General features: G+C 46.0%; 1 protein-coding gene across 11 annotated transcripts in view; it reads left to right on the top strand.

The window, feature by feature from the left end:
• Positions 1 to 17,290, top strand: part of RUFY3 (RUN and FYVE domain containing 3) — a 735,957-nt gene that overhangs the window by 459,970 nt on the left and 258,697 nt on the right. For all 11 annotated transcript variants that reach the window (XM_069626287.1, XM_069626282.1, XM_069626286.1 and 8 more), the window contains one exon: positions 16,871 to 16,963. In XM_069626287.1, coding sequence (XP_069482388.1) covers positions 16,871 to 16,963 — 93 coding nt within the window. The remainder of the gene's footprint in view (positions 1 to 16,870; positions 16,964 to 17,290) is intronic.

Genomic DNA, 17,290 nt, shown 5'->3' with positions numbered 1-17,290 from the left:
CTGGTCCAGGCTACGGTGGTGCTGTGGGACGCAGCCACGCTGAGGGCTGCAGAGAAGCGGCAGCCCCGGGAGTAGTGGGGCCGCTGTCCGGCACGGCTCGGGGAGCCTTGAAGCGAGGGAGAGATCTGTGGCGGCTACCTGTGCCTCGGAACATTGGAGGCTCGTGAAGTTCCTCGGAGCGTAGGGGGCCGGGAGGGTGCCCAGCAAACAACGGGATCCCCAGTGCCTCCCCCCAGGTGGGGCAGGTGAACTCTGGTGAATTTCTAGATACGCTGCGCCGGAGGAGTGGGGGAGCACACAGGAGCGAGAGGTGAGGCCGGAGGGAGGAGGGGGCTGGAGCGAGGAGCCAGTACGGCCGATCCAACAAGAAGCAAAACCTAAACACCCCGACAAACGGAGAGACTAACTCTGGTCATTATTTCAGCGAAACCTCTCTAACTATAAGGAGTTTCACGGCAAGGAGGCACCCGAGAAACTTTGGCAGCTCCACTTAAGGCTGAGCTCCTGGTACTGGGTGCGGGCTGCAGTTAATCAGAGAGCAACTCTCCTTTGAGAGGCCGAGAGAAGCAAAACTGGGCAGTAGCACCTGATCGAGACGCTGCCCCCCCTTCCCCACTCCCGCACACGAGACAAAGCGTCCCCCCCAGGCACCGAGAGACAGGATTCGAGGACCGGACGAGCGACCATCGCGGCTTGAGGAGTGTGGTAGCTGTGTGTCGGCCCTGAGGTAGCATGACGGCAAAAAATAAAAGCAGGTCCATCAAGGGTGGGACACTGCAGGTTGAAACATCGGGCCCTCTCATATCCATGTGGGCTACCAAGGATGCACAGGAGGGAAGGAACACCCAACAGGACGAGACGTCTGAATGGACCCAGCCAGACGGGTCGCAGCATGCATCCTACCTCTCCAAACAGGATCTACATCGGGAAATGCTCTCCCTGCAGGACTCGCTGGCAAAGACATTTCAGGACCAATTCCAGATGGTGCAGTCTGATTTAAATCAGGCCCTATCTGAGATTAAACAGGAAGTAGGTCAACTGGACGAGAGAACGGATCTGGTGGAGAGAGGCTTGTAGGAGGTGAGCAAGGACGTAAGGGAGAATAGTGAAGCGATTGACCGATTGGATACGGCTACACGGAACCTTGAGTTCCGTATGGAAGACCTGGAAAACCGTTCTAGACGGATCAACATCAGACTGAAGCTGTTGCTGGAGACGGTTCTAGATGGGGATCTGAAAGAGAGAGTCAAAAAAATGTTCGCTGACATTTTGGGGGAGGACTCGCCGGACAGGATTGAATTGGATAGGGTACACAGTGGGCCGTCTCAACACCACCCGAAATCGACGACCAAGAGATGTACTAGCAGCCTTTTTGAGGTACGCGCAGAAGGAAGCGGTGCTGAGGGCTGCTAGGTCTAAGGAACCGATAATGTATAATGGACAGAAAGTCTAGCTTTATCAGGATCTTGCGGGCAGCACCCTACTCAAGAGGAAGCAGATGAGCCCTATACTAGCGAAGCTTCAGGAGCAGGGAATTAAATATAAATGGACCTTCCCTTTCGGGCTTTTGTTCGAGTGGGAGGGGTCCCAAAGGCAGATGACCTCGCTGCAGGAAGGGGCGGCTCGTCTACAGGTTGCTTGGAGCAGGACCAAGGGTCGCCAGGCCCGGGAGATGGCCCCAGACCTCGGCCATGGGAGTGGTCAATTGCCGGGGAAGGGAAGCGTGAAGGCGGACCCGAAGGCGCCCCACTGGTCAAGAAGGGGAGAGGGGCTCTGGTACGGTTGAGGGTGCAGAGGCAAATGTGCCCTAATAAGCAGTAAGTTCATCTAATAAGGGGTGGTGGACTCAAGGGATGACAAGGAGGGGAAGAGGAGTGAGGAGCAAACATCATGGGATCGGTAAAGGCGTTTAGGCCTGAGGGAGGGGTTCGGGAAAGAGGGCCTGTTGTGCCGGCCTCTGGGGGGGGGGGGGGGGTGGCAGGGATGGATCGCGAGGGGGGGGTGGAAGGGGAAGGGTGAAGACTCAGGGGGGCGTGGGGGTAGGGTTCAGTTCAGCCACACAGTGTTTCCTTTCTTGAGGCAAGAAATGGTGGAGGAGTAGCCCGGACTCTGGGTGGAAGGGATGGTGTTGTGGGGATATACGATGTCACTAATCTTTGACATTTAAGTGGATCACGCATAATGTCAGGGGGCTTAATTCCCCATTAAAGAGAAAGAAAGCTCTAGCTTTTCACAAAAAGATACCGCCCAGATTTTTTAGGCTTGCAAGAAACCCATTTGTTGCGAGGGGACCAGCATAGACTCGGACTAAGGGGCTTTGATCAAATAGTGCACGCCTCAGGAGCCACGAAATCAGGAGGGGTAGCCCTGGCAATAGGCAACTTGACCAACTTCAAGATTGTTGAGACCATTAGAGATAAAGTGGGCAGATATTTATTGGTTATGGGTTCCATTGGGGACGAATTCTACACGTTAGTCGTGGTCTACGCCCCTAACTCAGGGCAAGATTCCTTCCTTCGGCAACTAATACGGATGATTGGGGTACTCGCAAAGGGTCCAGTAATTTTAATGGGCGATCTCAATATTGCATGGGACAGATCATGGGACAGGTCCGGTGGCAAATACAGAGGAGGGGGAATGATAGCCTCACCCGCTCTGCGAGACAGAATGTCAGAGATAGGCCTACAGGACGTCTGGAGGGAAGTGAAAGGGGAGGAGGAGGGGTTTACTTTCTTTTCCGAAGTTTATGGAACACAATCAAGAATAGATTATTTCTGGGTATCATTGAACTTGGTGGGGAAGATCAAGGAGGTGGAAGTAGGTTTCTTGAAAAAGAGGTTATGGGGCTGGAAATACCCTGACTATCTACTACGGGACCCGGTAATTCTGGGAGAGATGGAAAGTAAGATAACAGAATACTTTGAGAGCAATAAAAGGGGAGAAACGGGAGAGGATGTCAGATGGGATGCATTTAAGGCTACAACGCGGGGCGAAATTAAAGCTGCGAACGCACAAAAACGAAAGCAGATGGTAGCCCTGGAATCCCAGTTAGAAGTGGAGGTGGAGGAAGCAAGGGGAAGGGCGGTTGAGACTCCCAGTAGACGCAATCATAGGGATTATAGAAGGGCAGTGGGCCAACTACATCTATTGCGAACTAAAAAAGCAGAAGGAGCCCTCTTATCAGTGAGACAGACATTTTATGCTAAGGCCAATAGAACTTGCACCCTGTTGGCGCGACTTCCAGAAAAATGATCACAGCCCTACTTACGGGGAAGGGGGATAGTTACCCGCCTTGAAGATTTTCAAGAAACCATGACGGAGTACTATGAATCTCTTTACAGATCGCAAAACCCCCAGGAACAACATCAGGAGAAGTTCTTAGACACAGTCCAGTTACCAGTGGTTGGGAAAGAGGCCCAGGACATTTTGAATCGGGACATTACGGAGGACAGGGTTTGGGGGGGATGATAGGGAAACTGCCACGGGGCAAGGCTCCCGGCCCTGACTGCTTCCCGGGCGCCTTTTTTAAGCTGTTTGCCGGGTACAGACAGATGGCCCTTATTAACGTTGACGCGAAGATTTACACTAAGATATTGGTGAACCAGCTAGAGGGCCTTCGTCCTGATCTAATCCATCAGGATCAATCCGGCTTCATTAAGGGCAGACAAACGGCAGACAATACTAGGAGAATAGCAGATTTATTGGAAAAGGTGGGAAAAACGAGCACTCCCGTGGCTCTCCTTTCACTCGACGCTGAGAAAGCGTTCGACCGTGTGGAGTGGTCATTCCTTTTCAGGGTTATGGAATGCATGGGATTGAGAGGGGGCTTTCTACAAATGGTCAAAGCTAACTACATTGGACCACGGGCAAGGGTAATGGTCAATGGGGTGGCATCCAGATTATTCTATCTGCGAAGAGGTACGAAGCAGGGCTGCCCCCTGTCGCCTTTATTATTTGCTATAGGGAGTCAAGGGATATCCGGGGAATCCCATTTGGGGGTATCCAGCACAAAGTAGCAGCTTTCACAGACGATATGCTGCTTACTTTCTCAGCCCCATCCCAATCCTGTAGAGCTAGTAGATTGCTACTCGAGATATTTGGGGAGGTCTCGAGATTGCGCATCAACATGGGCAAATCTGAACTGATGGACCTGGGTCTGGGGAATGAGGAGCGGGAAGAGTTTAGGAGATCCTCTTCCTTCGCATGGCGGCCAGGGGGAATCGTGTACTTGGGAGTGAGAATAACCCTGACGCTCTCCGGGAGGTTCCCAGGTAACTACCCCCGCTAATGAAGAGCATTAGAAAAGAACTTCAAAGGTGGCGAAATCTCCACGTTTCCTGGCTAGGGAGAATAGCGACTATAAAGATGATAATTCTGCCTAGCCTCTTGTATTTGTTCCAGGCTGTTCCCCAGAGGGTACCGCAGTGCTTCTTCAAGGAGCTTCAAACCTTAACGAATGACGTCATCTGGGAGGGTAGGACAGCCAGGGTCAGAAGACGGCTACTCACAGCCCCAAGGAAAGAGCGTGGTCAGGCCCTACCTGATTTTAGGCAATATTATGAGGCTATGCAACTGAGGGTCATAAGGGAGTGGCTCCAACAAGGAGGAGCGAAACACTGGGTGAAAATGGATGGGGCGGTAACTAAGCACGACCTGGATGTGGTATTATGGCTCCAAAAACGCCTCCGACCTAACCATATGTACATGAGTTCCATTACTAAATTAATGGCGGATAAATGGGACAGATTAACCAGGCAAAGAGGTATCACTTCCTTTCCTTCCCCGTTTACACAAATATTCGGAAATGGGGATTTCACACCGGGGCTGGAGGGAGGGGGTTGTAGGAGGATGTGGGACATGTTTATTGGGAAGGATATTAGCTCCTTCCTCGAATGTAAAAGGGATTTTGCCCGGGGGAGGAGGAAAGATTGAGGTACTACCAACTACGTCATTGGTTGATGCACCCAGAGAATAGAGGGGCGGCTACTAGAGACCCTACCAAGTTCGAAAAATTCTTAATGTCGAATGATGGCTCAAAAGGCTTAATCTCGCAGCTGTATGGGATTCTAGAGGAGGCTAAACCGATGCAAAGTTGGGCCTTTATGGGCAAATGGGAAAGATATTTGGAAGAGGAATAGAGAAGAAGGAATGGGAGAGGTTATGGAGAATAATCCCAAATGTAACAAGAGCATCCCAGACTCGGAAGGCTTGGTATAAACTTATATACGGTTGGCACTACACTCCAGCTCGCCTGCACAGGTTATACCCTTGGAAATCTAAGGACTGTTGGAGAGGGTGTGGAGCAGTGGGGTTTGCTGAGCATATCTGGTGGGAATGCCCTAAAATAGTGCCCTTCTGGGAGGAAATTCGGAAAGCTCAACGGGCTTTTGGTCCAGGGGAGACCAGGCAACGTATGCTATGAACAATGCATTACAGAGCTTTGCAAGCGAGTGGGACGAAGTATTGGCCTTTTTTGGAGATGATTTTAGGATCTGGTGGCCCCCGCAGCGTCTCAGACTGTTGGACCTTTCGTGAGAAAAGGGGGGGATCGTCAACTCGCTGGAGGATTATGGAACACTGGGGCGTGGCCTGTTTGTTTTTCTGGGGGGGGCAGTAGGGAGGGATTGTTGGGGATGTTTGTTTTAAAAATGTTAATAAAAAGAAGTTTAAAAAAAAAAGAAAGGATACTTCTTTAACATTCATGTTTCCTTTCTGTCCTTAACCCATCAGTCGCATGTATGCGCATGGTTTGATTTTACTCTAAAGAATTTCCAGCCCTGTTTCAAACAAAACTGATCGTTAATTGCCTCATCAATGAAAGCATGAAAGGCTTCTGGATTAAACCTGGCCAATTTCCAGAAGTAACTTGTATTTCCCAGAATGTCATGTATTTTATGGTTAAAAGATATGATCCGATGGCCACTCAATTTAACTGTATTTCTCCCCGGGTTTACTAACAGTTGACTCTCGAGCCACTACTGAACTACTAGTCAACCAAGTCTCATGGAGAAGAATAATCTCATAGGACTTCAAGTGTTTACCTAAATCCACATTCCCAAAAAGAGGTTTATGTCCACAGGAGTCACAGGAGACAAAATGTAACCATCTTCTAAAGAATTTGATCATTGGACTTCCCCCCAAACTCCCTGTGCACTCAAGCTTAATGCTTGTGACAACCAAGACCAGTCCTGCACCATGGGTTTAGAAGACATGTCGCCCGGGATCAATCTGATCTCACTTTGCAGCTCTGGTTCCTTATGTAGGGCTATTATGATATCCTTTGGATGGGATCTACTTGATTTAAAATTAGCGGGGGTCCCATCATCCTTGTAGTGAAAAAGGAGTTCCATCATACCCAAGTTGTCTCATCTGGTTGGCTTTCTTAAGTAAGACGTCCTAGACAATCTTGGACTTTGTGTAGAGTAACCATGTCTACTGTTATCGTCAATTAACTCTACCCTTGCAATATCTTTTGTAAAGTCTGCCCTCAAATTGGGCACCTCTGAGAATAACAGATTATTATTCTTCCGATTCATGACAGCTGGCTGTTCCTCTTGGAAAATGCTTTCCAGGTGCAGTCTGTTATCCCTAGTGGTTCCCATCATGGGGGTCATTTGTGCCTTTTTAGCTAACCCCCATGACCTTTGTTTGTCAGAGTGCGTCCAATCACCCAAGGAACCACCACCCTGGCCGTCTTAGGATGTCATGCCTCCCAGGATGCTAAAAACCTGGTTTGGGTTACCCTGCTTCCCACCAGAGGTAAGAATGGATGATCTCATTTTTAATGGCTGATTAAAAGTTACTTGCTGTTGATCACTTAATTCCTGTGCCGCCGGGACTTCTAGGCCGGGTTTCCCAAATGAAAGAACAGATACATTTTGAGCTCCAGTCCCTTGCAGGACCGAATGTAGAAATTCATGTTGCTCCTTATGCTGACACTGGAGGATTACAACAAGATCATTCTGCAGTTTTTTCTCTAGGTTCTCGGCCAGATCTTTCCTGGTCTCTACACTGTGTTTGGCAACCTCAGCATATGCAGGTATGATGATATGCAGGATGTTCTAATCCTCTTCTGGTATCTCGACCGGTGGCTCGCACTTTGGCATGTCCGTATTTCGTTTAACGCCATCACACAGGGAGCGTTTTTTAATACTGCCTTCAATTGGTTTGGTGGTGGATTTCAATCACCTCCCCACGCTGGGGGAGGTGGCAAATTTCTCTGAAATTTCCTTGGGGCACACCTATTACGCTTTGTTTTAGCATTTTTGGGCTTCTTTTCTTGGAGCTTATTGCTAGTTTGCTAACCCTGCTTCTCCCCTCTTGGCATTTGTACATTGGTTGGAGTCCTCTCTCAATCAGAGTGTATGGTGATCTCATCCGCTGGTGGAGGCTCAATCGTCAAAGCATCAGAAGCAATAATATCTGTTTGCACATCTTGCACATTTAAGGGTGCCTCAGAATCAACTGGAGTCAGCCTACCTGGACCCACTTGGTTATCATAGTCCTGTTTGGAGGAAAATTAAATTTGGGCACAAAGTTCATCCTTCTTCGCAATATTGAATTTTTTCAACACTGTCCCTAAAATGACTTTGGAGTTTCACCTCCATCTTAAAATATTCATATAATGTGACGAAAGAAGATGGCACAGAGTTCAAGGCATACAGTACACAGCTTGCTCGGTCCTCACCCGGTCGGCTGAAACTGCCTTAAGAAGGAAGCGTATGCTCCCCTCCTAATAGATCTAGGGGTGGAACCCAACAAGTTAAAGCACTTTTCTGTTTGAGTCAGACAAGGTTGACTGGGAGTTTGGACAAGTGTCACTAGCCCCTCTATTCTCCTCCACCTGCTGTTAGCTCAAACTTGGGTTCAATAGCTACGAGTCAGACACAGATGGCCTTCTCGCCTGAGTTGTCGGGTCATCATTCTCCTTGTCAATCGTGTTGGAAAATGTCATTTTGGCCTTTTTTTGTGCCCAATTTGCTCAATTAACTGTTTGCTCGGGTAAGGCAACCCACTAGTAGATGGTATTTCCACCGCAGAGTCTGACAACCCACTGGCGGATGGTATTACAGCCGCTGGAGGGGAGGCTGGAAGGGGGGAGTACCAAAGCTTGGTGAAGCAGATATGAATAATTTTGTTTCTTTGTCTTAGTCAGCATAGCTCTACTACGTAGCTCATTAAAGAGTTTCATTCGCCCTCTCCACGGGTCCTGGGATGCCCCTGCAGGCCTGTCTGCAGTTCTGTCAGCACACTTCCGTACTCCGCGCCCGACTGGAGTATTAATAGCCAACTGGGTGTGTTGACCAATGAACTGTCAGCACACCAGCACCAGTTTCCACATCATACCACCTCTGTGCTGCCAGCACTCTTCCGCACTCGGCACCTAACCAGAGTATTAGTAGCCAACTGGGTGTTGCCTTGTAAACTGTCTGCACACCAGCGTTCAAAGTCATACTGCCTCTCAGTCCGGTCAGCATTCTTCCTCACTGAAGTTTAAACACTTTTGTACCATCACTGTGATACATACGCTGGGTTCTGGGGACCAGTAAGTTGTAGACTCAGTGGACAGAGTTCTACCCGAAGCCAGTGGATGTTTGCCTGGATTTCAAGGAGGCTTCTCTAATCACCTAATCTTCATGTGCAGGGGACATTCACCACTGGCCAGTCTAGGGGCTCTCACTTATACCACCCACTTATCTGGTAGAGAAGCCCAATCCTGACAACTCTTACCCTACACAAACCTCTGGTCAGAACATACAGAATAGCATCAAGATCCCCCGCCCCCAAAAGAGGGCCTAGATTCTGCTCCAAAATGGTGGAACAAGCCGAATGCTCCAGAGACTGTGGACAGTGGAGTGGTGGTAGCAGTGGAGGGCAGGTAGAGGTGGTAAGAGCTAAAAGAGTCAAGGATGAGGCGGTTACATCAGAAGGAGGTAGACTGAGTTAATGAGGAGTTAGTAAGATCAGGGGGTGAGAATGAACAGCAGGATGTGATGGAAGCAAAGAAGGTAGAGGTAGCAACATAAGGTGAGTGGACAGGAGTGCTAACCAGCAAGGCATTTGTAACAACGAAGGGGGAAGGAGGAGAGTAAAGGAATAAGGGAGGTGGTGATAACATCAGGACAGTGGCGGGAGTAGAAAAAAACATGTAGAGATCTGGCAATGTCAAGAGACGGAAGGAACAAGCTTATAGTAGGAAGTAGGGCAGGAGTAGTCGGTGGAAACACTGAACTGGTTGTTACACAGAGGAGTTGACATTGGATGGAAGAAGCTGAACCAAGAACATGAGTGGGCAAGGAAAGGGACCTGGAAAAGAGAGAGAAGTGACATCTAGCCAGTAAGACAAGACGGCTCCAGTGTGCCATAAGCAGGACCAAATGTTAGGTGGTACAGGTTGGGATCAGCTACAGTTGAGAGGGGGAGGGGGATAAATCAGGAAACAGCCTAGGCAGACCCCGGAGGTACCTTTTTGAAGAAGGTCCAGCTGCCTAGGCCCATGTCCCACCTGCACACAAGACTGTACCATAGTGTTATGGGGTATGGGACTCCAGAAATCCTGCAACTAGCGCCAACAAAGAAGCATTTAATGACAAGCCTGCAATGCCATGAGGGGGTGAAGTAACCTCTTAAACCGTACAAACTGGGACATTTGCTTTTGAGGCCTGGAAGGCCAACATAACGGCACATGCGGAAGAGACATTTAGTGGGGTTCCGAACCCTAGACCCCACTGAAGAGAGAACATCATGATCTTTTTATTGTTTGGAAAGGTCAATTTTTGCAAGCTCCACCATCCTGTAACAATCCCCAAATAGAGAGTAAAACTGCCATACAGTGTAGGTATCTGTCTCAATCTTGGGATGAGTTCACCAGCACTCCCATGGCTCCAGTAGTATATGAATCATAGTAATTGGCCTCTCCCCGTTTCTGTGCAAACCTGTCATGCTCTTGCTTTGTCAGATGAGATTCTTGCAAGCCAACCAAGATTTTTCTGTGTCGCTGAATTTTGTTATCCATGCCTCTGAAATTCCATATCTGCATTTTATTCTCACTGTCCATTACGGCAGTCAGTTGGATATCTGTGTAGTCTTGTGTTTTTTGTTTTACACATCCCAACCAGACTAATTCCATTGCTCAGTTCTCTGACAAATCAAATACATTTCTGCAAGGGTAAATTCATTATACATACACATTTGTATTATGTAATTGTATACTCACCCTGGTAATACCATTCAGATTAATCACCAGCAACAATTGGGCAAAAATAACCCACTAGTGATTGCCCCAACCCCTTGCACATTTGAAACCCCAACTAGCACCCTGCTTGGCTCTTAATAGTGAATGGTGTTATTCATGTGCTATTCATCCCAGTGCACTGCGATGTTCTGCTGTGGCTTACCATCCCTCAGTTTGTGCTGTTGTCTCATCCCACCCAGTCTATAAATGAAAATGTAATTCACTGCCTGTTGCATCTAGCTAGCTATAGAAGCCTATTGTTTCTAGTGTGACGAAATGACTACTGCTCAGCAAGAGTACAGCAATGTGTAGTGGTGAACCAGTCTTCTCAGCCCCACACTACTGCTACACAAGCATGAATCCCAATCGTAAAGGTAGAACAAGCACAGCCCGAAAGGTGCATCTACTTCGCCTTGTCTGGTAGTGCAGGCTGAGGGCAGGCTTCATCTTCAGGGTAGGTGTGAGTAGATGACATTAGCAGTGCAATCAAATGAAGTACAATGGTTGCAAAATAAAAGAATGTCCAATCAAGGTTCTATACAAATATAGACTTTTAAAACTCACCCATTTACAGAAAATGCAGAAAAGGCAAATTATGTAATGGCTCCAAGAGTAGATGAACATTGGTGTTCAGAGATTTAATTGGCACATTTTATTCTAAGGCATACTCTTATGTCCGTCCCCTTTCCTCCATACTGTATGGGCTTCCCTCGCGAGGGATGGGAGACGGAACCTTTTTCACCAGAAACATCTTCTTCTCCTTTAAATTTAAAGGCGCTCGGGGCACGGCCCTGGGAGCATGCGCTCACCTGACTCCGCCCACTGGCGCCACTCCCCTTTTCCGCGTCGACGGGAACGGGCTGAATTCACCAGCGCTCCTGGGTTTGGCTTTGGCCATGTAATGCCACACGCACTTTGGAGGTCTGTTGACTTCAGTATTCCTGAGGGAAATTATTGAAGATGCTAACCATGACACGTATGTAATATCATTGATACTTTAGTGTGCAAATCTGTGATCTGTCTATTGTCTGTGTGCCTCCCAATCGGCCATAAAAGCAAGTGATTGATTACTGTCATTAAGAAATGGCAGCTCATTACCCCTGTTAACAATGGAAGACGCACCCAATTTTCTTAACAGCACACCTCGTCGTACAGTGCCATTTGTTTTTTTGTTTTTTACCTTATTTCTTCTTTGGACCTGTCCCTTTTTGTTTCTTTAGTCCTCAAAGTGTTTTTTTACAATATCTTTTCGGCAATGCCATGCAGTCTTCTAACTCACTCACTCACCCACCTCTCTGATAAACCATCCTTGTAGGTCCTGTGTTGTGTCTGCTGCATTAGATCTATTGTTATAACTCTGTCAAGCTTTGCTAGCCCAGCATCTTTTGTCTTGCATATCCTTCAGCACCACCTCATTAAAGTGTATGAGACCTTCACTGTTATTCCCAGTCATGGTCTCTGCTACCCGCCTTTCACTCCAATATGGCCATTCGTGCCAGAGTTGCTGCATTCCTTAGGGTGCAGGCCTCAATTCTACATTGCTTGCTGTCACTTTATCACCATAACCGTTAATCAGAGGAATTTCCACTGATGCCTCGCGCACCCTTTCGACACAGCAGCAATTTTCCATTTTAGAAGCCAAATAGGAGGATGTACAGTCAGCATGCTGTTAGAAGCATCCACCATCAAGTGACTTTGTTGTGAAATATTTTTCATTCCCTTCAGTCCCTTTGACCCTATTAAGTAGCTACAGCATATTTTTGATGTTGCAGTATATATTGATTTGTCACTCAGACCCTACTTCTTATATAGGATGACATGCTTTGTATTGAACAAAGGTAGCAGACGCCCCTCTCTCGGAAGAACAAGGCATGATAACCTGTTCAATGGTTGTTAACCACATTGAGAGTTCGCAGCCATCTGCTTTTTGCTCACTGTACCTTTCACAGATGGGAAATATCCATTTGCATATCAGTCTTTGTCCCGCCCACATGGGCAGTCCAGCACCGAAATGCTTTGGCAATTCCTCTCTGAACAAGAGTACCAACAGCAACCCCATACACATGTTTCTGCCTTGTTGGGCATCATCAGTGAGGTGAAGCGGAGCCTCTCTAAGCACAGTGAGCAGGGAGTCCCCGTCTAGTTGCCCCCAGGTAACCTAGGGTGACCAACCCCAAGTTCCTTCAAAGAATTCACCAAAGGTAGCAGGCGCCCCTCTCTCGGAAGAGCAAGGAATGATAACCTGTTCAGTGGTTGTTAACCACATTGAGAGTTTGCGCCATCTGCTTTTTGCTCACTGTACCTTTCACAGATGGGAAATATCCATTTGCATATCAGTCTTCGGGAAATATCCATTTGCATATCAGTCTTTGTCCCTCCCACATGGGCAGTCCAGCACCGAAATGCTATGGCAATTCCTCTCTGAACAAGAGTACAAACAGCAACCCCATACACGAGTTTCAGCCTTGTTGGGCATCATCAGTGAGGTGAAGCTGAGCCTTTCTGAGCCTCTCTGAGCACAGTGAGCAAGGAGTCTACATCTGGTTGCCCCCAGGTAACCTAGGGTGACCAACAAAAAGCAGATGGCTGCAAACTCTCAATGTGGTTAACGGCCACTGAACAATGCCTTGCTCTTCCGAGAGAGGGGCGCCTGCTACCTTTGTTGAATTCATTGAAGGAACTTGGGGTTGGTCACCCTAGGTTACCTGGGGGCAACCAGACGTGGACTCCCTGCTCACTTTGCTTAGAGAGGCACAACGTCACCTCACTGATGAGGCCTAACGAGGCTGAAACACGTGTATGGGGTTGCTGTTGGTACTCTTGTTCAGAGAGGAATTGCATAGCATTTCGGTGCTGGACTGCCCATGTGGATGGGACAAAGACTGATATGCAAATGGATATTTCCCATCTGTGAAAGGTACAGTGAGGGAAAAAGTGTGTGCTGCAAACTCTCATCTCAGAACAGGTTATCATGCCATATTCTTTCTGGAGAGGAGCGCCTGCTACCTTTTTTGAAATACATGCTTTGTATTGGCTTGCAGCAAATTATCTAGTGCATTTTGCAGAATGCTATTTATTTTGCACTATGCTGTTTATTTCTGACCCTTCTCTGCTTGTACAGTGGCCCTGCTGCATGTTTGGTGCAGCACGACCTGCAGTCTTTTTTATTTTCTACACAGAGATGGCTTTTTCTGGTTATTTTCGTATTGTACACTGGGATATCGGGCAACTCACAACCCAGAGAGAGACATTAAATACAACACTTTGCCACAAAATCGTTGCCATGGTACAATCTGGCACCCACCCAACAAGCTTCCCACCAGAATGAGCATAGTGACCTAATACTCAACAAGGAATGACCCGACAATGAAGCAAGCAAATGTCAGGCTTGCCTACCTTGCAGGTGCACCCTTTCTTACACTAACTCCAGATAACCAGAGAATTGCACATGCAACTAATGAAGAAGAGTAAACAAATCTACAGGAAAAAACGGATGGTAGCCACTCAGTCTTTGGATTAGGAAACCCTGCAGACATCAGAATGACAAACCACTCCTAACTAAGCAAGAAATATAAAGTACAGTACACCGCCATAAAGCATCCCCATCCGGCGACCTGACATACACCCACCGTCAGTGCTAGTAGGATGAACAAAGGCAGCGAACCTGCAAAAAACAAACTCAAGAAATTCTAAACATCTTGGTACAACATGCCATACAGGTGCAACCAATCTAGTGTCATTTCCACCGGGAACCCCGACACCCACTCAACAAGAGAATCAAATGTATGTGTGCATTCTGCATTATATTTCTCATTCTTACTCAGTGCCTGAACACCACAAGTTTGGCTTATCTAATTTTCATTTTGTTTTTATGGCATGCAGGCGTGTGCCAAAAATCGCAAGGCTCAAACATGGTGCCTTTGAGAAGTTTGTGCTGAATAACGCATTGCTCAGCCTTCATGGATACCGTCATGCACATTTTGCTTTTAGAAATCAATTTAAACAGGAAATCATTGTTGAAACGTTGCCAAGTTTGGCATCACTGCATGTGTGCGATCACTTGCATTTGAAGGGGAGGCAGAGGATGCATTGAGGGGAAAGCAGAATCTAGAGTAAAATGTGATCCCCGAGTCCAGTTGGCCAGAGATGTCTCTTCTAACTTATAGGGTGGCAGTGGATGATGGATATATACTGGCAATACATATTGGAGGGGCCGGATACAGGAAAGGAAATGCTGGGTAAATTAACAAATTGAGAAACATAAGACTTCTTTCCAACTACACACTCATTAGAAGCTAATGAATTTCTACCACACCATTGGTTAGAAATAATGTATATTGCAAATTGTATTCAAAATATTTCATCACAAATTTAAAAGTATTTCTTTTCACTGAAAATGTAAAAATGCATTGTAATAATACATCAAATGTAACCTAAAAGAAACGACACAAGAACTCCGAAAATTGATAATCCAAAGATGGATAAATGATGGCATCTAAATTTAACACGGAATACCCATCACCAAGTGACAAATGTGGAAACCATGTGAAACTACACCACAATCTACGTTTTTCTGAGGAGTTTATTATAACCATTTTCTTTTGTATCAAGACAAGATAAATTGTACCACACCGAAATGCCAATATACTGCAACCATCAATTATTTTGCAGTTCTTCTGCCCAACATGTTTCTGTTCCCAATATATTGAGGAATATTCTTCAGGCAGTTTTCTACTTGCATACGTTCTTCTATAACTATGAATTGATTGGTGGCAGTCTATTTATCGTCCATATAGGGTCATCTTGGCAAAACCAAATATGAGTGTCCACATGCAGACCCTCTTCCTTTAGATTAAATGCTGGAGAAAAGAGCTGTTTCCCGTCATTCAATAGCTCATTACTGATATGAATGAAATGCACACAAGTGCGCAGGATTTTGTTTCAAAAATATGCTACGTTTAGTAGGAATTCAACATAACGTCCACTGCTCCGCTGGTCGTGATTGACCTTCAAGTGAGTCGGTGGAAAACTTGTCTGCTGCTCTCTTTGCACTGCACAAAGGTTACATTTGATGTGTTATTACAATGCATTTTTTACATTTTTCAGTAATGGCAAATACTTTTAAATTTGTGATGAAATATTTTGGATAAAATGTGCAATATCCATTTTTCAAACCAATGGTCTGGTAGAAATTACTTCGCTTATGAGTGTGTAGTTGAATACCTGACAGGAAAGAAATCTTATTTTTCTCAACATATATACTGGTCCACCTCAAAATCCTTATGCAGGGTTGTATTAACCCACCCATACTGTGTATGTATATAGTTATGATAGAAACTATGAATACATTGTAGCGCCTGTGGAACATGTGGTCATACATTAATATACCTGATCTCTGATTGCTCAGCATAGGTAGTATTTTGAAAAGAGATGGAGGAGGATATATAGGGTATCCTAGGGACATGTGTTCATCTGAGCACAGAGCGAATGATACTGGGTGCACTCCTGAAATTGCCTCTACCTCAAACTTGACTTTATAATCGGCCATTGTTTTACCCGAGAGGCATAATGTGCTCAGGTGGATGAGAAGAACCGACCATCAAATGTGCGATAGGTAAAAGATTCAGTAATGACAGTGGAGAGTGCTTCAAAAACTTGACCTACCTACAGCAGACCCTGGTGAACTTTTGAGAGGATTCTAGAGAGTGTGTAGGTGGTAGGACTTGAGAGGCAGACACATATGCAGATGATAATGTGGTGTTTGGTCTTGTTCAGTGCCACCAGAGATTGATGTACATATTGGCTGAATTATGCCCTTTACTTGAGTTGGTCAGATAAGCCTGGGAGGTGGGATGAATGAAGAGTACATGGATGCTTGTACCTCTATAGTGTTATAATTGGCACAGAGGGAGTGAGCCGGATCTTGGAAACCAAAATGTGTTAAGTAGATTGTCAGCTGAAAGGGGGAGAGGGTGGTTCAAAGATTTCAGTTGTGCGGAGGGAGAGATGGAATGATGTGTAATCGAACTACAGTGTTATTTGTGTAAGGGGTAGTCCTCTGTATATTGCACAATAGGTTTGATTTATTCGTAGTATAAATAAATGCAAATATGATATGATAGGTTATTTATAACACGCTTAATACCCAGAGGTTTCTAAGCGCGGACCCGAGGATCGAACCTGTGTTGCTCTGTGTCGTCTTGCTTCCAAGGCCAGCATGTTGCCCCTGACCCATCTTCCCGAAACACCATTAATAAAAAAGAGGGAATGTCCACATTCCAAATGTTTATGAAGGATATTTCAAACTTCAGGATTCAAGTTCAACGTGTGAGCTGTAGAAAATTATTACCATGTTTGGACATATTTTTTATAATATGTAGAGAAATATACCTTGTAGATTGGTTCACATAGTTTTAATGGAAGTGCTCCTTAAGTGATCAAATTGGCTGCTCCCCATTGACTAGCATTCCCAATAAGAACCTATTGACCTAAAATGGCATGTGCAGTTCGATTGTTGTATAGTAATGAGTCTATGCATTCATTGACGAACCACTCGCCAAAGCTCTTGACGTTTAGATCACAGTAATCTCTACATTAGAATTGGAAATGCATTATTTTTGTTTTATATGTTCACAGCTAGCAGTTGCCAACAATAGGATTATAACCATGCAAGAAGAGATGGAACGAGTGAAAGATGAAAGCTCATATATGCTTGAATCGAATCGGAAGGTCAGTCAAAATATCTAAACTCCTATTACGTTGGCACACTGCATGGCACAAGTGTTGATTGAATGGATTGAAACTACTTCTATTCTGTACATTCATGAGCAATCGCAGCACCTCATTTAAATGATAGTTGTCTACCCTTCTATTTCATGATGCATACTTGTAATTTTGTTTGTATGGAATAATCATATGGCTAAATTCATTGTGAAAATATACAGTCATATACAGTCTGGACACAGAAAACCCAAAAATGTCACTTTCCACGTGTTCAATAACCAGTCAATCGATCCACCAGTTTTTCATGACCTTTTTCTTATTAAAATGGTTTGC

Source organism: Ambystoma mexicanum, chromosome 6p (genome assembly GCF_040938575.1).
Source record: "Ambystoma mexicanum isolate Mex_15411 chromosome 6p, UKY_AmexF1_1, whole genome shotgun sequence".
Taxonomy (NCBI): domain Eukaryota; kingdom Metazoa; phylum Chordata; class Amphibia; order Caudata; family Ambystomatidae; genus Ambystoma; species Ambystoma mexicanum.
Note: the sequence above shows the minus strand (reverse complement) of the source record. Positions and strands in the feature narration are given on the sequence as shown.